Consider the following 22,231-nt stretch of genomic DNA (forward strand, 5'->3'; position numbering starts at 1 on the left):
AGACCCGTTTGTATCTAGAGATTTAATCTCTAGATCCGTAACTAGAATATTAATGTCTAGACTCATTGGTATCTAGAAAAATTGTCTCTATACCTATTCGTATCTAGGATCTGAAACTATAAACCTATTCGTATCTAGAGAAACAATCTCTAGACCTATTCGTATCTGGAGAAACAATCTTTAGACCTATGCGTATCTAGAGAAATAATCTCTAGACCGAATCGTATCTTGAGAAATAATTTCTAGACCGAATGGTATCTAGAGAAATAATCTCTAGACCGAATCGTATCTAGAGAATTAATCATAGACCGAATCGTATCTAGAAATTAGACCGAATCGTATCTAGAGAAGCAATCTCTAGACTGATTCGTATCAAGATAAACGATCTCTAGACCGAATCGTATCTAGAGAAACAATCTCTAGACCGAATCATATCTAGAGAAATAATCTCCAGATCTAGTTTGTGGTGAAGCCCAACATCCGGCGTACAAACAGCCACTAAGCAGAGCGGCGCCAGAGAAAGTGATGACTCACTTCAGAGCTTGAGTGATGCTATTCTTTGTTTCATTCCTGATTAAACAAAGAATAGCATCTCCTGCGGTCACTGACTCCCAGGCCGCTGAAATAAAGAATGTTTTTTTCAAGAATGTTGAACATTAAGCCTAGTCAATCCACGCAAGGAACACTAACATACGTTCACCGAGATGTGAAGTCACGTGATTTTTTTTTTTAAATAGGTCTTAACAGTAATTACTCTCAGATACCAGGGTATGTGTTGGTATTAATGTATTAGCCCGGATCAGGGTTTGATCTCATAATTTTCCTTCATGAGATAAAAATCTTGGGTCTATCTTGGTGCGTTAATTTGAAGAACAAGATGATTTTTAAACAAACTCTAACGAGAGTTACGAACTACTCCACAGCCCTATTTAATCATTCTTTGAGTAGTATTCAGTTACATGGAGAATACTCGCATTTGTTCCCACTAGAATTGAGAATATTTAGAGTGAAATGTAAAATGTGTGTGTGGATATAATTATATATATATATATATATATATATATATATATATATATATAGATAGAGATATAGAGAGAGAGAGAGAGAGAGAGAGAGAGAGAGAGAGAGAGAGAGAGAGAGAGAGATAATGCTTTTAGTTTTGAACTTCAGAGAAAGAGATTCTTTCCGTTATAAAGCCATACAGACCTTTACTTTAGTAAAACAATTACTATAGTACAACTGTGATGTAATACAGTATATTTATTTTTTCAAGATCATAATTAATTTTCAGACTGTATCAGAATAAATCAGTGAAAAGTCTTTAACTACTGAGGCAACAAATTACATTTTTTTATTTGCGTAATGACCTGGCTTCATAGCGGTGACCCAAGTTCAACGACCTTGAGTCTATATAAAAGGTTGGATTAATGAGAGTCAAACCAAAACATAGTAAGCTTATGAAATAAAAAAAAAAGTTAAGTCTTGACGAGATAACATGCTTTTTATTCAAGTAGACCATTTACATCATTTTATATTTATCATTTCAATCCAAATATCTATGAAGTAAACTGAGAGCATTTATGAAGCTTCTGTCTCTGGCTGTTTAACATGAATGATATTTAGATAGGTCAAATGTTACCTCAGAAATAAGACTATGATCATATGAAGACACCATCTTAGCCTGTAGGTCTAGAGAACCCCTACTTGACTCTCCAAAAAAAAAAAAAAAAAAAAACTCTTTGAAGTCTGAGAATGTGGCATTCATCAAAATATTTGTCAGTGCTCCGTTGAAATGAAGGATACTCTTAGCCCTGTTATAAGACGATGTGATATACGATAGGCTGGGTCTCAAATTGTTTGTTTTGTTAGCCCTTTATTGCTCAGTCAGACGATTTTTTTCCATTTCCTCCACAGCAAGGCTTTAGAAAGCTCACTGATTCCTATAACATTCCATCTTTGGAGTGATGCAGCGATCGCTACCTTCAGGACGAGAAGCTGTGCTTTCAACGTGGTTTGGCCGTTGGCTCTTTCTTTTAGTTTCTGCATTTTTTTCTTCCATCGTAGGTCTATATATTGCTATTAGATCCCTCTCTGATTACCTTGATCACAACAAATTTTATCGCTTTATTCTGTGGTAACGAAAATAAGATCATTTTGTGTCGTTTCAACCTTACGTTAGCTAAATATGCCATCAAGATTTGCATGAAGACAAATCATAATAGACGAATCACAGTAGCATGATATTGCTGTGAGTGCAGCTCATTCGGTACACTGTAGGCATTACTTGAGGTTCTTTGCAGCATCCCTTCAGTCCCTAGCTGCAACACCTTTCATTCCTTTCACTGTACTTTAATGAAGTACTGTACACTTAATACAACAACATTGCATGATAATAAAGGGAATAGAACAACAATGCAGGATATTAAAGGAAATTAAAAGTATAGCAACTACAAGATTATATACTGTACAATTTATTTGGATAAATAAATAAAAGAGATAAAGAAAATATATATACAGAAATACAAAACATGAATATACCAGCAAAATAAATAGGAACATTTCATTAGATGAACATATTACATGTACTGCACAGTAACATACATAAAATATTATACAGATGCTTTTATTGTCACAGTAATTTTAATCTGTCCTCAAGTATTTTGTTTTCTGTGGGAAATAAAGGCACTGGGTTCTAATCCTTATGTGAAGTCTTACTGATGTAAAATACAGCATTGCTGGGCACCTCTTAAACTGGACGGAAATTATTTGATAGCGGATGGCTGAAAATTTTGATATTAAAGCCAAATCCTTTAGTAATAAAGAGTAATGTATTTATGTCACTGAGTACCATATGAATATAAAAATTCAACACACTGTACCTATATAAACCATAAAAGGTTTACAAGAGTGGATGAAAACCACCAGGAACTGTGATATGAATAATTTAAAAATATGGGTACATGACCAACACAGTACCGAGCAGTCTTGTCAGTTTTTCTGAACGCATGCTTTAGTAAGCATTAAAATGGGCCCTTGTATTATGATCACCTGTCAAGATGCCTTTTCTATTGTATACACTAGGCTGCAGTCACCATACAATTACTGAATTTTTATCAAACAAATGAAAGGATAAATTATAACAACAGTGCTGACATCTCATAAAATATACAGAAAAGAAATGAGATTACCTAGAATAAACACAGGAACTATTTCAAATACTGTATTTCCTTGAAAAGTTAACTAATTTTACAAAAGCATAAAGTATGTTTAATTGAATAACTGACATGATAATGTCTAAAAAATAAAATTCCTCAACGAAAATTTGAAAATACCATGACATAATCCCATGACCAATACATGCTAGAAATAATTTTAAATGCAGAAATTAATATAAACAAGACAAGGCCTGGTGCAATTACACTAAACATTTTCTGAGGGATGAAACATATTATGTGTTTTTGTATTATATATATAGTAACAATGCAGAGAAGTTTAAAATACCTCAATAAATGCATGAATCACACAAAAATTCTAAGTTAACTTTAAATCAAAGTAAGGCAGAGCAGAGTTAATAAAAAAATCTTAGTACAGTTCCTTTCATTCTGGTATTACAATATACACAGTCTGGGTAGGCATTCAACAATCATTTATAAACAACAACAACTTCTTCTTCAAGAAAACTGCTTATGTTCAAGGAAAATCACATTATGAAAAAACAGTCTGCCTATTCATAAACACTCTTGAAGAAAATCCCAAGTACTCAGTAGCATTCTCTTTGTGATTCTCGATGACACAGTCTCACACCACAAAAATAGTTCTCTCAAATCAACCTAATTGGAATAACAGTCATTATTATTCTTTGTACACATAACTCATCACACCTGCCAAATCTATAAAGGAAGAAAAAATCAATTTAAAATAGACCCATGTCCATGTTATTGTAAACAGGGGCATTCATATCTCTCTGCATATTTGTTTTGTCCTTCAGTTTCGCTTGCAAGAGTTTCTGCTCCACGACACCTATCCTCACGTCCATTGCCGTGATTTCCTGCTTAACTCGTGTGAGGCCTTTGCGGATGTTCACCAATGGTGCTGGAAAGAAATGAACTTAGTTAGTACGTACCACTACACAGTGAAGCTGTTAAGAAAATTAACTAAGTTAGTACATATCACTGCACATCAATGAAGTATAAATCCGATATACATGTGACGAACACTTATAACCACTGTAGAACCTCAGCATAAGAGACTATTTCCACTATGGAAATCAATTCTGTAACCAATAGGTTTGGGAGTAAAATACATAACAATGTCCCAAGATCACACCAAAATAATATACTTCTAATAAAAGGGTTGATAAAAACCTTACCAAAGTAAATATGTTAATCTATATCATAAAAGTTAAAAATAAATTTATATTACAGTTAGGATAGACATGCAAAAGAAAAAGGAGTTTACAAATGCATTTATCAAATTTTGGCTTTACCAGTGCACATGACCATAATAATGACTGCAATTCCTTACATATAAATATGTACTGTAATGATTTTCTCAGGAGACAGGGTTTTCTCATGAGCCTTTTAAATACTTTATACCTTGTAAAACTCAGAGCAAACAAGCCAGGAAAAAAAAAGTCCTACTCACTGCCATCAGTCATGCTAGATCCCCTTTCTTCCATCTCATGTTTGACGCGGTCAAGCTCATCCGAAATTTGAGCCAGTTCGTGAGACTTCTCGACTAAGCTCCCAGATACTTGTCGGTACTGTTCACGGCTTTCTGCAGCTAAGTTCTGCGATAGAGAAAAAATTTATAAAACATTTAAATACTTACTGAATTGAATTGAATTGAATTGAATATAGAATTTATGCCAAAGACCAAGCACTGGGACCAATGATTGAATTGAATATAGAATTTAGGCCAAAGGCCAAGCACTGGGACCAATGAGGTCATTCAGTGCTGGAATGGAAATTGACAGTAAGAAGGTTTGAAAGGTGTAACAGGAGGAAAACCTCACTGTTGCACCATGAATCAATTGTTAGGAGAGGGTGGAAAGCAAGATGGAAGAAAGAGAATATGAAAGGTGGTATAGTAAAAGGAACAAAAGGGGTTGCAGCTAGAGGCCAAAGGCATGCTGCAAAGAACCTTAAGTAAAGCCTACAGTGCACCGCATAAGGTGGACTGACGTCACTATCCCCCTATGGGGTTAAACACTTACTATTTTGCAGCTCAAAAAAATATACTTTTACAAAGTGTACCTCTAAGTTGCCATGAACAGCTTGAATGAGTCACTAACATAATAAATAAAAGCCTCTCATTTAGTGGTAAGTAACATATGCTTGTGCACTGAATGTCATATAAGAATCCTCAATTTCATAAATTATTCAACAAGATGAGATGCGTATGAAATTATATGTACAATAATAATGAAATACAAACTTTATAAACTCGGTAAATATTCAGCATTTAATGAAACAAAACACTGTTAAATGAAAATCTAAGCATCCAGCTGTATGCATAGAAACCATTTGCTTAATAGCCATGACCTTGATAACTGAATTTTTATTTAATGGATGCGCTCCTAGACACCACGTATGTAATTCAAATTTCGTTTCCATGAATGGATATTAGTGAATGAAAGTTTGGTTCCTCAAACAAAAGTCTCCTTCCCCCTTCCCACTGTACATTGTCCATCATATCAATAAGGAACCTTTCATGCTAACTTTGGCTGCGTTACCAGCTGTTTACTGGGGAGTATATTGTCAAGGTCTTTACTACGCAGTAATGATCTCCTCCTAACTCCCTACACAGCTTCATCCCAAGTCATCTAACAGAATTTCTAAACCTACACTTCCAAGCCCCATAGGGGGGTAGTGTGCTGTCAGTAAACCTTATGCGGTGCACTGTAAGCATTACTTAGGGTTCTTTGCAGCGTCCTTTCAGCACTTAGCTGCAACCCCTTTCATTCCTTTTGCTGTGCCTCTATTCGTATTCGCTTTCTTCAGTCTTACTTTCCACCCTCTCCTGACAACTGATTCATAGTGTAACTGTGGGGTTTTCCTCCTGTTACACCTTTCAAGCCTTTTAAGTGTCAAATTCTGTTTCAGTGCTGAATGACTTTATAGGTCCCAGTGCTTGGCCTTTGGCCTAAATTCTGTATTCTATTCTATTCTACACTCTCCAAGCTACAAATCCCCCCTCACTAATTCCAACAGACAGGAATAATGATGAGGAAGCTCTTCCAGTTGTACCTGTAAATTCCTGTATTCCTGTAACAATGGGTCTAGTTGGCCATTTAGGTATTTTTCTCTTGAATGTATTTTCTCTAAGCTGCGGCTGATTTCTGTGTGAAGGCTATCCAGTTGCTTCTGCGTAAAAGTTAATGTTTCATTGATTTTTCCTCTGTGCTCGTTCATCTGCTCGATATGGGATCGCCAGTCACGGTTATCTGAAAAAATACAAAGCTTAAGAATTAAAGTCGTGAACTACCGTAAATCCATTCATCTACTAAGCTGAGAAAAGTATTTGAATATTCACATAAAAACGGAATTAAAATTACAATATATGTAATTTAGCCTAAAATCTATGAACCTTTTGACTTGTATGGAACTGGATAACAAGCTGCTCTGCTCACAAACCGTAAGTATAATTGGTAACAATTTACTAACCTCTATATCTGAATGCAAACCATCAATTTTTTTTTTATCAGATTCAACTTGAAGGCAACTTCATGTTTCTGTGCAAATTTGAAAATGGGAATTTGAGTAAATTATTTTCTGCAAGAGAGGGTGGTCAGTTCTATGACACAGGCACTTAGTCCCAGAAACCCCACTGAATGGATAAAAGAGGCACACACAATGATGTACCATAGCATCCGCAATGAGCATTAAATTCTGAACTTTAATTATGCGATTTTATTCACATTTTTTGACATACACATTCATAAATACTTCATGTCAGTTAGCCTTTTTGTAGGTGATTATCATAGTACTGTGTAGTATTATTCTCTTGGATTTTGTGTACTACACCTTTTCAGGGTGTGCTGGTAACTTTTATTTTTAATTTTAATTTACTAAGTAAGCATTACCTGTTTATATATAAATCTATGAATTGGATATGTGATAAATATATAATTTATATAAGCAGTTCCTGAGCTGACATGTTCATTCCAAGTGACAGCACAGTTCATAACATCATTCACCAGTCTTTGTGCACAGGATAACGTAAACCATTTGGTGTTGACACTGTTTCCATATTTGTTGTAGCCTAGTATGGGCTGTATATCTACCAAAGACATACTGTTCTTTGTATTTGTCAGTTCACCCAAATCTGGCATTTTGTAGACTAGACTGTGGCACATAAGACTACTGGTCACATCACATACACAAAGGTCTCATGCAGGTCACTTCAGTGATTACCGAGTCTCCTCAGTGAATGCAGGGATTCAATTTAAATTTCTCATTGTGAGGGGAAAGGGATTAAGAGATAGGTATTTTCAGGTTGGGAGAAAGGACACAGGCTTAGTGAAAAGTCTCTACATTTTTTTTGGCAACAACTCTTGTTCATGGGTAAATGGTAAGCTCATTTTTTCCAATATCTACTTCATGTTTTTTCCAATATCTAAATGTGGAATGGGTCATACCACTGGAACTGATGAAGTTATAGCAATTATACAGTAATTATTTCAACTACTCATGAATACTGCATACATGCCTCTTTGAGTGATAAGGTCAATCTACTTTTACAACAAAACTGCTGACATACCTGACCTAATAGTAACTTTCAACTGAGGAAGAACCCTTTCCAATTCAAGTCTCCACTCTTCAGAGGTTGTGTTGGAATGTAAGATTTCATCAGGCCATGCGTCCCCTTGCTGGATGTAAAATGAAAAAGAGATGATGATCTAGTTGTATTGTTTATAATACAATCATTTTTTAATGCAGAGCTCTTCAATTAAAATCATTACAGTATAGGCAAAACAAAATGTTCATACACTTTTGGTCAAATCTTTGAGATCGTCAAGATGCAAGATATTTTCTTCTTCCTCATCATCGTCATCATCATAGTCAGCCATCATCTCCTCTTCTACTTTATCTAAAGTGAGTTCAGCCTCATCCTCAACATCTCCATCATCACCACCAGTATCTTCGGCAGGGTACGCAGGTCTGAAATGATTCAGAGCATCAGAAACCAGGAAATTCAGTTCTACGAAGACTTTAGGTTTCCTAAAGTATACACACACCACCCTACTTGCAAACAAGTTATGATCCAAACGGCCATTTGTATGCTGAATTGTCTGTAAGCTGGTTATTGAACTCTTCATGCCTATTTAAGTACAGTATGATATCAAATCAATACAGTACTCTAAGTTTTTTCATCCTTAAACACAATACACTGTACATACAATACTGTATGTACTGTACAGAACAGGTGTGCAAAACAAAATTTGAACTTATGGGTGGTATAGGGAAGCGCTCTGAACATGGTTTTAAAATGCGACCCAGTTTGTTTGTATCTGAATGTTTGTAAGTTGAATGTTCATAGGGAGGGTGGTGTCTGTATATCACCATTTTACTTGGAGTGCCAGTTTTCTTGAGAATTCCTGTGAAGAATCAGCTCATTCATCATATACCTCAAGATTTAACTATCTTCACTACCACAGTAATGATTTGGTAGTCAGTTCAGTTTGGAATGGTAATTCACATCTATAAGCAGCAGACTGGGATCCTCATACAGTCGTTTACCTTCTAAGAAACATTTAAGACTTGAAAACATTATCATTATTATAAACTCTTTCGAAAAGAACCTTTTTTGTAATCTTGCATACCAAGTCTTTGCCAATTTTACAGTCTCCACCCTAAAGGGTGGAGTAACCTGCTGAGAGGTCTAAAGTGCATCACTGGTTACAATCATTCCTTTGTACACCATACAGATCATACTACAGAACCCCCAGAGATTCATCCTAAACTTGTTTCTTGAAGTCTTGCTATGTAAATATCTTGGTCCATGATTGGCAGCTCAAGTGACGTAGCTTAAATAATATGGAAAATAAGGGCTTGCATAAATATGAGGATATTCTCCCAAAAATTACCAAAGTTCAATTCAAATTTTCCTGGTAAATTAACTTACTTTCTCCAGGCAAACATTGACGCCTTGAGTGCAAAGTCAGCAAGACGATCCAGAACAAAAATGGCGTGTTCACCGCATCCAGTTTTCAGTCTACTCGGTGGGAAATCTACAGCAACACCCTGGAAACGACATAACCTGTTTACTGACCAGTTAGAAATAAGAAACTAAAAATGTGCTTTATTATTTTCTAGGGAAATGAACCACTTTTGGTAGAATAATTTACGAAAATAAAAATTGAACAAACTGCAACAAGTACTGAAGTATGGAACTAAGTTATACCAAAGCAGTTCTGAAAATCTGATCCTAAAGAAAATAAATTAAACACTAAAAGATACTGGTAAATGTTATTAATGTTTAAGGGATAATACTGTACATTAAAATGAAAAATCCTTAAGAAAACTTGATCATATTCTCATTTAAAAGCAAACATTGTGAGTACCTTAAAGAATACAAACATTTACTTTATCCATAATCATTTCTGCCTGATTGGCTCTTCCACACTTGTGTGTCTACTGTGCTCACCAACTGTCTCAGGTGATCAAGGATGCTAGATATAGTTGAATTTGGATCATCATATTCCTGGGGGGCTTCCATGTTCCTGCCTGACTTGCGAATGAGCCATGCAGCTAATGAAGTGAAGAGGAAAAACTGTTCTCCTGGATTTGTAGCAATAGCAAAATAATGCCTGGAAAAAAGGACACAGTTACTGAACAGAAAGAAACCTGCAATCCTGGTGATAATGTGCTCTTACAAATTACATACGTACATCTTATTTCTATACAAAGAACTGAATATACAGTTTAGGCCAAGGGCTGGGACCTATGAAGTCATTCAGCGCTGAAAGGAAAATTGAGAGTAAAAGGTTACAGAGGTTAACAGGAGGAAAACCCCGCGGTTGCACTATGAAACAATTGTTGGAAGAGGGTGGAAGGTAAGATGGAAGAAAGAATATGAATGGAGGTACAGTAAAAGGAATGAAAGGGGTTGCAACTATGGGCTGAAGGGACACTGCAAAGAACCTTAAGCAATGCCTACAGTGCACTGCACGTGAGGGGCATCGATGGCACTACCCCCCCATGGGGATTTTTTATACATATGCCTCCCTTCTATTACAGAGGGTAAAAAATCCAAATGTAACATACACAAATGGACTTCAAAGAATTCAGTCTGGAAGACTAAATAAAGACATAGCTAGCCAGGATAATTTACCATGTAGCCAGCATGAAAATATTAAAAATGCTGTACAAAATAATGGTGTCTTAATTGTGTAGTTTTAAATGTATCCCTTATGTATGCTGCAAGCCTGTTTTATTTTTAAAAGATCAGTTAAATCCTGTCACTCCAAGAAAGGCTCACCATTAGTATATTTAAAAATAGTCTTTCAATACTGGCATCTCACTCTGACAAGTGGGTTCATGTTTCAAACTTTAAAAATTTCTTTTCTTAACATGGGTTATTTTTTTCCTTATGTCCATAAATTAGATAACAAATCAGATGGAGAGGTCCAACAGTACATTAAATCATGGTCTACAAAATACTGAACACAGTATAGTATTTGCCTCAATGGTTCAGGTCAAATCACTCACTAGCATTCATAAGAAGATACAATGTTTCGCTAAACTGTTTTAGAATCGGAATAGTCTACTTTACCTGCTTAATGGTTTCATCTTCAATTCAATAAGAAAGTCTTTGTCATAGTTTAGTAGTTTGAGTTTGTCTAGAAGATCATCCATGACAACAAATGGCATATAAGCCAGTCCTGGACCGCCATCCAGTTCTTCTGCCTCTTCTTCTGGCCCTCGCCGAGTAGTCATGGCTCACCTGAGAGTTGAGTTTTGTTTAATAAACACAGGTACAAGAAATCAAGACAGTATAAAACTATATTACCAGTTTATTTGTATATTTTACTATATTTTCCTTTTCATTACATCTTGGCAATGTCTCTTACTACTCTGTTACCAGAATTCTATGACCTAAGCTTGGAATACCAACCAAACTTTCTCCTTTTCCTTTAGGAAGAGCTGACTCCATCTCCCTGCTAACGTGTCAAAGTGATCAACAGCCCAAGTATAAGTGCTTAAAACTAAGAACTGTCCTGTCCCTTAACCTTATTATTTTGATTTTTAGCTCAACACACAAACTAGACTAACCTAGGTAAATCTGACCTTTAAACTTGGCTACAAGTTCAATTTTGACCTACACTGCTTGCCTACCCTTGGAAAAAAGTAACTGTGGGTCACCAAATTCATCTGCCATAAGCTATATTACTTAATATTTAGCTACAAAATAACCAATTTCTGTATGCCTTTCTTTCCAATGAAGAGTCAATAAAAGTACCCAGGCTATGCTGACATTACCGATTACAGGACAAGGCATTACCTACAGGCTAGGCTAAACTACTATTTAGTGGCCCACAAAAACTGGTAATAGGCTTACTATAATAAGTAGTGAGGTGAAATTTATTTAAAAGTGCGATATTTACGAGTAGATGTAAAATGTATCCATGAATTTTCAAATTTCCCGTAGACTATGTAGTCATACTTTGGCTACCTCTACAGGCTCAAGTTGTGAAACTCAAGCAATCACAACAGCGCCATTTCTTACACTCATTGTTTTTGGATCTGGAAAATAAAATTTAGGCTAAAGGCTACGTGCTGAGACCCATGAGGTCATTCAGTGCTGAAAGAGAAACAGAGTAAAAATGTCTGAAAGGTGTAACAGGAGAAAAACTTTGTAGTTATACAATGAAACAATTATTAGGAGAGGGGTAAAAGTAAGACGAAAGTAAAGGTATATGAATGGCGGTATAGTAAAGGAATGAAAGGGGTTACAACTAAGGGCTGAAGGGATGCTGCAAAGAACCTTAAATGCTGTAATGCCTACGGTGCACCGCATGAGATGCTCTGACGGCACTAGCTCCCTACAGGGTTTATTAAATAAAACATAATTCATAAATTCACTAATACATATGGGTTCTCGACCAGACCGGTCAGAAAAATATAAGGGTTCGCTTACGTATTCGGGGAAAAATCAATCTATCACATAATACCCGGAGTGGATGCAGAGTAGGGGAGACAGGTAGGTGTGAGAAATCCAACCATGAAAATAGGCCAAACCTAACCCAACCTAAAATGCCATGTCCTGACCTAACCAGACCCAGACCTTACATTCTCAACCTGACTTAGGATGCAATGCCCTGACCTCGCTGGAGGGGCTTCACCCCCTGGACCCCCCTTGTAACACTGAATAACTAAGTTTCTGGTGGTTTAGAGCACACAGAGTAACTTTTATTCTAAGGAAGTTTTCGCTAGGAGGCGAAATTACCAAAGCTTACCCTTGTCTCCCGACTCTGCATAGGCTACTGCCCCAAACCAGTCAGAATAATAGCCAACAGGGCTTAGTTACGTATCTGGGGAGAAATAATCTATCATACAATACCAATTAAGTTTCTAGCCTGGCTTAAATGGGTGCAAAATTGGCTAGATCCTAATGCCTACTTTTTAAAGATCCATTTACCCATTATGGGTACCACAGAAATTTAGGGTACCGTTACCCTTGGCCCTGGCATAAGGATGAAGTAAAAATTATATATGGTTTTCAGTATTACATTTACTTACGGGTTAAATAAATATTTGGTGTTCGTATGACAGGAATTCTGGAGTCCTATTTGATTTATTTGAAAAATTTCACTCGACGACTAAGAAAGCGAAGAATATTTTTGCTACAAAACATCATCAATAGATATTTTGGCAAGCTATTACTTTTATTTATGTCTTTTAAATATACAAATAATGACATACATTTGAAATATAATAAAAATAATATACAAATTTCATATATTCTACAAAAACATCCTTCATTTACCTGTATGTAATACACAATGATCTGAGTATGTCAATTAAACCGTAGGATAAATATGTTTGATAGCTTCAAGTCACGGAGGAATGTTTTGTTTGCACACGGTTGCCATGACAACGGATTGTTTGTGACATGTGCTTCTTCAGATAATTTGACAGCTGGTGGTTTGCCTAGGAGTGTCAAAAGCGTTGAAAGATTTATTACAGGAGGTCAGTAACCGTGATCTTTAAAAGATTAAGAGTTATATATATAATGTTATCGTGATAAGAAGTACCATAGTAATTTGTCTGAAAATATATACATGGGAATACGACAATATTATGTCTGTTGTGTGCTGGGTTGATACATCAGTTATAAAGCGGTAGATAAAACATGACTAAATATACATTATACATCCTACATTGAAAATCTGTAAGTACAGAGACATGACGTGTAACACGCCTTCTCTCTGTTTACAGATGAGGGCGTTTTCCTTTGCAGTTAGTATGGTCTTTTATAGAAAAATACCCTGGTTTATACTGTATTTCCATGCTCACTATACGCCTGTGAAATTGTATACCTTGTCATCCATTTACCTACGTAACGTTATATTCATGGAAAATAAACTTGATATTGATTGAAAGACTAACAGCCATTTTTACTTGGTAATTCATACTATTCTATTATCTCAATTTATGTATCAGTCCTATCCAACTCCTCAACAGGTAAAACAAAGAGTGGCAAGATGGAGGCTGCGCTTGACAAGGCGTTAGCCAACCCAGGGATGGGTCTCTTGCTGCTCGATGAGGTCAATCGGGGTTTGGCAGAAGATGTCGAACAATTACGTCAAGAAGTTGCGACGATGCAGGAAGTCCATAACAGCGAGTATGTCATCCACAAGAGGAATACGCATTACGTCGATGACATGTCTCAGATGCTGGATAATTTACAGGTATGCCATCATGATTTGTATTTTCTGTTACGTTCTAAATAACAAGAGTAAGTTTCAGCTGCGGTATGAGTCGTTTTCGTGAGCGTTTTTCCTCACTTTTGGTAGAGTGTATTTTAATGCAATTTTTATTAAGTATATAAAATCTTATAACTTTATTCACTCCACTGACTCACTGGTTAAGTTTCATCACTGTCGTAGAGTTTTTATCGTCATTTTCAACAACAAACATTTCCTTTTGCTTTGCCTAAATTTACAATTCAATTGCCTTCTTCTTTTTCAAACAAATATGCAGTAGCTGTATGAGATATGAACCTCATAAAAGTGAAATTAGAACTTCATTAGCTCGTCCATTCTGATTCGTTCTAGCAGTCTTCCTCTCGTCTTCATATTAAGAACTGTGTGTATGTGTGCCTGTCTGTACCTGTGTACGAGTGTGTGTGTGTGTGTGTGTGTGTGAGTGAGTGTGTGTGTGTACGTGTGTTTTGAAGGATTTTAGGTGTTTAATGTTATTATGATATTAGTTTGTTTTGACTGGTACATTTCACGGGAAAGACCCACAATTCCTAATGGACGATTACTCTGAATTGCCTTGGTCTTAACTCGATATATGTGATAATTTTGCATGTCTTGCTTACGTTTTAATCATTGCTATCATAGCAACTGACCCCTAACGATCTGATAATGCCCTACCAACATACGCAGGGTCTAGTGACGACGCTACGCAAGGACATCGAATCCGAGAGCAAGAGCGAGAGGGCAGCCTCTAGCGAGAGCGAGGGAATCCTTCGTCAGTGCCGCCTCAAGCACAGCGAACTCGCCAACGTGCAAGAGACCTCCGAACTCCTGCAGTCGCGTCTGACGCAACGGCAGAGGGAGTTCGAGGACATGCAGAAGACGGTCGTAGGCGACTCTAGCTTGCTGAAGGAGCTGCTCGACCACTTGGCCGAGGCTGACAACGACAACCTGCTCCTCCTGCAGTATTCTGCGGAGGATGCTTCAAAGATTAAGGTGTTGTTGATGCTTTTAATGACCTTTTACAGCTGAAATATTTGAGGCAGTCAGTGCTCAGTCTCTAAATTACACAGCAAGACACCCAAAAAGGCTTTTCCGAACATTTTCAGGAACTCAGCGTCGAACTGGAACGCACCAGCGGGAAAGTAGCAGCGGCTGAAGCAGAGTTGGGCCAAAGGCAGAGCGAGGCGAGTGCTGCTCGCACAGTGCTTGAGCAGCTGGGCACAGCTTTCTTGCAAGCAGCGTCCCAGAGGGACCACTTGCTGGCCCAGTGGGAAGCAACGCTCGACCACATCTACCAAGCAGCTAAGAGCCAGACGCAGTTTATTGAGGTAAAGTTACGTTTTCCTTTTCGTTTCATTTGGGTCCCCCCACAGGGGTTTAGCCCTGTCGGTGCGCCTCACGCGGTGCAGTGTAGGCATTAGTTAAGGTTCTTTGCAGCGTCCCTTTTGCCCCTAGCTGCAACCCATGTCATTCCTTTGACTGTACCTCCGTTCATATTCTCCTCCCTCCATCTTACTTTCCTCAACCCTCTCCTAACGCTTGTCTCAGTGCAACTGCGAGGTTTCCCTCCTGTCACACTTTTCAAACCTTTTCACTCTCAATTTCCCTTTCACTTTTCACTTAAATATTGTCTAATACTGCTAAAACACTGTGGCACCATACTGTATCAAGGCACAATAATTATTCTACAGCATTTCAATCTTATCAAATGTTAATTCAAGAACTGTTATCAAATAGGCCTATACTAGTTTACGGCCAAAGGACCTAGCATGTCAACAAACTCTGTCAAGCAGGACTAGAATCTCTGTGTCTTGTCCTGTAGGATTCCCTGGCAACTCAGCAGAAGATCGGAATGCTCGTCAAAGAGGTGGAACAGGAGAACGAAATCTTTAAACAGATCGACACCTCGCGTTTGGAAGTCCTGACTGCCTTGCAGAAGGTTGAAGAAGAGGAAGTCTGGCTCAATACGCAATATAAGGCTGTCGTTGAGACGAAAGAGCAAATACAGTCTCAGGTAGGCCTAATGTTTAGTGTTCTTTACCAGTGCTTGCCTTTTTTTTAACAATTTTCCTCATGAATCTTTACGTTTTCCTCTTTGTTGAAATATATACGCATACACGTATTTATAGAAATATAAGTTAGTCAGTTTCTTACAACTGAATGTTGTTCTCCACTCAATTAAAATATCGGAAACTGAAACATAAATATAAGCTGATAACACTACAAGCCACAGAATTTCCACATCAGCAATGAACAGACTTCACACAAAACGATCATTTCTCTTAGTAAAGATCTCCTGTGCTCTCAGGGCTGAACAATTCAGACTTAACTGACTGAATCATAATATTTTCCTTTTCCATTCCTGCAGCTGTGGGCCTTGCAGAACGCCTTCACCAAGCTGAACAAGGACATAGAAAACCAGCAGACCCAGTTCTTGGAGAAGTGTTCCTACAGGGAGGAGAAGGAAGCTCTGGTGGCCAGCATGGAACAACAGTGCAGTAGGGCAGAACACAAGTTAACTCTGAACACAGAATTGGTCTGCTCAGTGGAGGACAATATCAACTCACTTCAGGTCATGTTAAAGGTCAGGTTGACAAGAAAGAATTGTTGTCAAGTGGTTTTTGTGTAACTGAAAGAAACTAGTCTTCTAGACAATAATCGGTGGCCCTGTAGGGGAACATCAGTGCTTACAGCGTCCATTCGGCCCCTAGCTGCACCTGCCTTTTAGCCTTTTACTTTACACAGCCTAAATTTAATAAAGCCAGTCATTTAAAAGTAATTATTGGTCTATTTGTTCTCTTAATTGGCAAACCTGTTAGATTTTTCAGGAAAGTTTTGTGATGTGCATAAAGGTCTTTAGCTCAAGTAGCCTATCCAGTAGGAAATAACGCCATTTCACCCCCGACAGGACGGCGAAGCCCTGGTCAGAGGCCTGATCAAGCAGAAGGAGAGGGTCATGGAAGCCGAGCAGCACCACCTGCAGGCCGTCGGTAGGTGGAAGGAGCAAGAGGCCCTTCTGAAGGGCGAGATCACCGCCCTGGTCGCCGCGAAGAACCGGGACTTGAACCACATGAAGGAGCTGGATGTCAGAGCCTTCAAGCAGAGGGAGGTCATCCACGACCAGGTAAGAGCCATCGAGTTCTGAGAGTAGGCCTATTCTGTCCTGTAAGTGCCATCGAGTTCTGAGAGTAGGCCTATGCTGCCCTGTAAACACCATCGAGTTCTGAGAGTAGGCCTACTCTGCCCTGTAAGGGAAATCGAGTTCTGAGATTAGGCTTATTCTGCCCTCTTAAGTGGCATCGAGTTCTGAGAGTAAGCATATTCTGCCTTGGATTCACGTCTGTGTAACTTGTTGATCTATTTTCTTTCTGCAGGAAGGCCACCTTCAGCAGCTCAGACGTAGGCTCCACGACCTCACGCACGACGGCAACAACAACGCCGTCGATGTCGAGCAGCAGAAGATGCTGGAATTCCTACAGCTTAGACTCCAGGAGACCTCCACAACCATCAAGCTCCTGTCGAAACAGCTGATATTTCTGAAGGTGAGTCTTGATATAGAAAATGGGAAAATATGAGAGAGAGAGAGAGAGAGAGAGAGAGAGAGAGAGAGAGAGAGAGAGAGAGAGAGAGAGAATCACTAAGCAATACTTGATTCCTGCAACAGCTTTCTTGAGAGAGAGAGAGAGAGAGAGAGCAAGAGAGCTGAAGTGATGCTTGATTTCTGCAACTGCTCTCTATTGGGAGAGAGAGAGAGAGAGAGAGAGACGATACAGTACTCGAGTTCTACAATTGCTTTCTTAAGAGAGAGAGAGAGAGAGTTTTATATTTTTTTATCCTTCAGAACTCGAGAACGCGCGAACAGACGAACGTCGCCACCTTAGAGAGAGAAGCGACTAAAACTGAGAGCGAGATAGCGACCATTAAAATGAGCAGTGACAGTGCGCAAAGGTAATTAGTTATACGCATGCGCAGCATTCTTTAAAGATGATTATATATGCAGGCGCAACATCCTTTAAAGGTAATTGTATGCATGCGCAACATTCTTTTATAGGTGAATACTCGTATACGCGTGCGCAGTATTCTTTAAAGGTAATTGTGTGCATTCACAGCATTCTTTAAAAGTAACTATACACATGCGCAGGATTCTCTAAAGGTAAATATACACATGCAGAGCGTTCTTTAAAGCTATTTATACGCTTGCGCATCATTCTTTAAAGGTAACTATACAAATTTAATGTGCAGCATTCTTTGAAGGTAAATATGTGCATGGCAGCATTCTTTGAAGGTAATTATATACATACTCAGCATTCTTTAAATTTACGTGAATAAGTTCCCTTAACCATCCACATTTTAGAATCAGTCGAATTCATTCCTAATTGACCTTATTTGACCCTATATCCTCCTGACCTTTTTTTACATTATTTCCTTCTGACCTTTTTTTAACATTTCTTCCTGACCTTTTTCTACCTTATTCTCTCCTGACTTCTTGTACTTTATTTCCTCTGACCTTTTTTTACCTTATTTCCTCCTAACTTTCTTTGACCTTATTTCCTTCTGACCCTTTTTTTTTTACCTTATTTCATCCTAACCTTTTTGCCTTATTTCCTCCTGACTTTTTTTGGCCTTATTTCCTCCTGACTTTTTTTATCTAATTTCCTCCTGACCTTGTTTTACTTGTTCCTCTTGACCTTGTTTTACCTTATTTCCTCCTGACCTTTTTTGACCTTGTTTCTTCTTGACTTTTTTTACCTTTTTTCCTCCTGACCTTTCTCCTTTTTTCCTCCCGACCTTTTTTACCTTATTTCCTCCTGACCTTTTTCCTTTTTTCCTCTTGACCTTATTTGACCTTATTTCCTATTAACATTTTTTTTTACCTTTTTAACTTTATTTCCTACTGACCTGTTTTACCTTATTTCCTCCTGACCCTTTTTACCTTATTTCCTCCTGACATTCTTTGACCTTATTTCCTTCTGAACTTTTTTACCTTATTTACTTCTGACCTTTTTCAACTTATTTCCTGCTAACCTTTTTATCTTATTTCCTCCTGACCTTTTTTACCTTATTTCCTCTTAACTTTTTTTATCTTATTTCCTCCTGATCTTATTTCCCACTGACTTTTTTTTTTACCTTATTTACTCCTGACATTTTTATCTTATTTCTTCCTGGCCTTTTTACCTTATTTCCTCATGACCTTTTTTATCCCTATTTTCTCGACCTTATTTCCTCCTGACCTTTTACCTTATTTCCTTCTGACCTTGTTTTACGTTGTTTCCTACTGACCTTCTTACCTTAATTTGACCTGTTTTTATCTTATTTCCTTTGACCTTTCTTTTACCCAAGTTCCTCCTGATTTTTACCTTATTTTCTCATTGACCTTTTTTGACCTCATTTCCCCCTGACCTATTTATTATTAATTTTCTTGTAGGGAATCGATCAAGCTGACAGAGAAACGCGAAGAGCTGATGGTAGATGTCAGCTTAACTCAGCTTCACCTTCAAAGACGCTTAGCCCAGCTTCAGAGCTTGACCGAAACGGTGGGCAGGATGTCACAGGACAAATCAGATATGGAGAAGGTCAGTCGGTTCGATTGGTCGACTGGTTTGGTTCTTGGCGTTGTGTGTCGTTGTGTTACAGTGCATTTTCTGCATGCTGAGTTGCCAGTTTGGATATTTAGATCTGTTAGAGCTCTGGTCTCTGCTGGCAAAAAAGTTCAGTAATTTGATTTACACTTGAGTGTTTTTAAAACATTGCTTACTATTATATGTATATATATATATATATATATATATATATATATATATATATATATATATATATATATATATATATATATATATACATATAATAGTAAGCAATGTTTTAAAAGCATTCAAGTGCAAATGAAATTACTGAACTTCTTTGCCAATAGAGACCTGAGCTCTAACAGATCTAAATATCCAAATTATATCCAAATATCCAAATTATATATATGTAAACATATAAATATATATATGTTATATAAATATATAAATGTATATATATATATATATATATATATATATATATATATATATATATATATATATATACATCATACATACATACATACATATACACATACCGTTGGGATACCTTTGAATAATGGCCGTGCCTTCAAACGTAGTTTTAAAGTTTACATTAACATTCCGCAGCTCGTCTCAGAACAGATCAGCGGAGTCCAAGGGCGCATCAACGCCATAGAAGTGGCTGTAAGAGGGCTCAACGCAGAAATGCACACGCTCTACTTGCAACTGCACGAAGTCAACACGAGAGTCCAGCAGATCAAGGACAAGTAAGTGATGCGGTGTAGAAGATGAAAGCAAAATAGTGTAGGTTAAGTAAACAAATGAAATAAGCTAGCTGGTGCAAGGAACACCAGCTAGCTTGCTGTAATAAGTGGTACGAACACCAACCTGAGGGAGTGATGGAAAACGAGCAGGCAAAGATCCTCTGGGACTACGGTATCAGAACAGATGGGGTGATACGTGCCAATAGACCAGACGTGATGTTGATTGACAAAATCAAGAAGAAAGTATCACTCACTGATGTCTCAATACCATGGGACACCAGAGTAGATAAGAAAGAAAGAGAAAGAACTGATAAATATCAAGACCTGAAAATCATGCCTCTTTTTGTACTGGTTCTGTGCAAGCGCCCAACATTCGCTTGCTGTGTAGTTTATGGTCTCGTCTTTCATATTGCACTTCCTGCATGTGGATGAGATGTTATTTCCATTTGTTGTTCTTTGAACACATCTGGTTCATAGGACCTGGTCTTGTGCCGCTGTTAGCATTCCTTCTGTTTCCTTCTTGAGTTCTTTCCTCTGTAGCCATTGCCATGTTTCATCGCTGGCCAGTTCTTTAGTCTATCTCATGTACTGTCCGTGTATTGGTTTGTTGTGCCATTCCTCTGTTCTGTTTTTCATTCTCCTGTCTGTATATTTCTGGGTCTTCATCTGCTTTTATCAGTCCTTCTTCCCATGCACTCCCTAGCCACTCGTCTTCACTGGTTTTCAGATATTGCCCCAGTGCTCTGTTCTCGATGTCGACGCAGTCCTCTATGCTTAGAAGACCTCTTCTTCCTTTCTTACGTGTTATGTATAGTCTACGTGTATTTGCTCTTTGCTGTAGTGTTTTGTGTATTGTCATATGTTTCCTAGTTTTGTGGTCTATGCTGCGGAGTTCAGCCTTCGTCCATTCAACTACTGCGCTGTTTGTGATTACTGGTACTGCCCATGTGTTTATGCCTTTCGTCATGTTTCTAGCGTTGAGTTTTGACTTGAGTATCGCCTTAAGTCTCTGCATATATTCTTTCCTGATCGTGTCCTTCACCTCTTGGTGTTTTATATCCTCTCCTTCTATTATTCCCAGGTATTTGTATCCTGTCTCATCTATGTGTTTGATGCTATTCCCGTCTGGTAGCTGTATCCCTTCAGTCCTTGTTACTTAGCCTTTTTGTATGTTGACCAAAGCGCATTTTTATATCCCAAACTCCATCCTCATGTCCCCAGAAACAATCCTTACAGTCCGGATTAGGGTATATATTTCCTTGATGCTCTTACCATACAGCTTGATGCCGTCCATGAACATCAGATGGTTAATTCTGTTGCCTCCTTTCTCGAGCTGGTACCCAGCATCCATCTTCTTCAGTCTTTTGTCATGGGAATCATGGCCACTACGAAGAGTAGTGGGGACAGTGTGTCGCCTTGAAAGATCCCTCTCCTGATGTTAACCCCTGCTAGTCTTATCCCAGAGCTTGTAAGTACTGTATTCCAGTTGCGCATTGTATTTTTTAGGAAGCTGATGGTGTTTTCCTCTGCCCCATATATTTTCAGGCATTCTATTAGCCACGTGTGCGGTATCATGTCGAAGGCTTTCTTGTAGTCAGTCCATGCTATACTTAGGTTGGTTCTCCTTCTCTTACTATTCTTCATTACCATTTTGTCTATCAGGAGCTGGTCTTTGTGCCCTTATACTTCTTTCTGCAGCCTTTCTGTTGGTGGGGGATGGTGTTTGTATCCTCTAGGTAGTTGTACTGTATAGCCTTTTCACTGATGAAACCTGTTATTATTATTATTATTATTATTATTATTATTATTATTATTATTATTATTATTATTATTATTATTATCCATGAAAATAAACATTTATTTATCAATAAACTTCTAGACCTGACTCACAAATTTTTTTCAAGCCTTGAAGATGAATTTTGAATATCCTAGGAATGTAAAGGGTGATTATACATTTTCTACAACAATGATGCTTTGTTCATTGACGATACAAC

At 37.8% G+C, this 22,231-nt stretch overlaps 2 protein-coding genes across 3 annotated transcripts in view; one reads left to right on the forward strand and one right to left on the reverse strand.

Annotated features, from left to right (window-relative positions):
- The window catches only part of LOC136826668 (coiled-coil domain-containing protein 39-like), a 139,394-nt gene that overhangs the window by 107,894 nt on the left and 9,269 nt on the right, over nucleotides 1-22,231 (forward strand). Inside the window, exons 1-11 of one of the 2 annotated variants that reach the window (XM_067084025.1) lie at nucleotides 13,100-13,193; nucleotides 13,689-13,915; nucleotides 14,618-14,923; nucleotides 15,037-15,258; nucleotides 15,753-15,944; nucleotides 16,299-16,514; nucleotides 16,839-17,054; nucleotides 17,305-17,472; nucleotides 17,772-17,878; nucleotides 19,356-19,503; nucleotides 20,101-20,240. In XM_067084025.1, the coding sequence (XP_066940126.1) occupies nucleotides 13,709-13,915; nucleotides 14,618-14,923; nucleotides 15,037-15,258; nucleotides 15,753-15,944; nucleotides 16,299-16,514; nucleotides 16,839-17,054; nucleotides 17,305-17,472; nucleotides 17,772-17,878; nucleotides 19,356-19,503; nucleotides 20,101-20,240 (1,922 nt within the window). In that variant the 5' untranslated portion in view covers nucleotides 13,100-13,193; nucleotides 13,689-13,708. Of the gene's footprint in view, nucleotides 1-13,099; nucleotides 13,194-13,688; nucleotides 13,916-14,617; nucleotides 14,924-15,036; nucleotides 15,259-15,752; nucleotides 15,945-16,298; nucleotides 16,515-16,838; nucleotides 17,055-17,304; nucleotides 17,473-17,771; nucleotides 17,879-19,355; nucleotides 19,504-20,100; nucleotides 20,241-22,231 lie in introns of those variants that run through there. The other variant, XM_067084024.1, reaches the window with a different exon arrangement.
- IFT57 (intraflagellar transport 57) lies at nucleotides 2,449-12,851 on the reverse strand. The gene is made up of 9 exons (XM_067084026.1): nucleotides 12,744-12,851; nucleotides 10,777-10,947; nucleotides 9,649-9,811; nucleotides 9,127-9,245; nucleotides 7,991-8,162; nucleotides 7,762-7,870; nucleotides 6,249-6,445; nucleotides 4,645-4,789; nucleotides 2,449-4,092 (listed from the first exon to the last, which is right to left on the reverse strand). Exons 2-9 carry the CDS (start codon nucleotides 10,938-10,940, stop codon nucleotides 3,914-3,916), a joined length of 1,248 nt encoding a protein of 415 aa, XP_066940127.1. The 5' UTR covers nucleotides 10,941-10,947; nucleotides 12,744-12,851; the 3' UTR covers nucleotides 2,449-3,913.

Source organism: Macrobrachium rosenbergii, chromosome 41 (genome assembly GCF_040412425.1).
Source record: "Macrobrachium rosenbergii isolate ZJJX-2024 chromosome 41, ASM4041242v1, whole genome shotgun sequence".
Classification (NCBI taxonomy): Eukaryota; Metazoa; Arthropoda; class Malacostraca; order Decapoda; family Palaemonidae; genus Macrobrachium; species Macrobrachium rosenbergii.

Excerpts from the sequence above, each read along its gene's own strand:
- IFT57 (XM_067084026.1), bottom strand. The coding sequence starts at position 10,940 with ATGACTACTCGGCGAGGGCCAGAAGAAGAGGCAGAAGAACTGGATGGC. Across the intron at positions 8,163-9,126 it reads TCAATGTTTGCCTGGAGAAA|ACCTGCGTACCCTGCCGAAG; the intron begins GTAAGTTAATTT and ends GAATCATTTCAG. Across the intron at positions 4,790-6,248 it reads AGGAATACAGGAATTTACAG|AACTTAGCTGCAGAAAGCCG; the intron begins GTACAACTGGAA and ends TCTCTATCGCAG.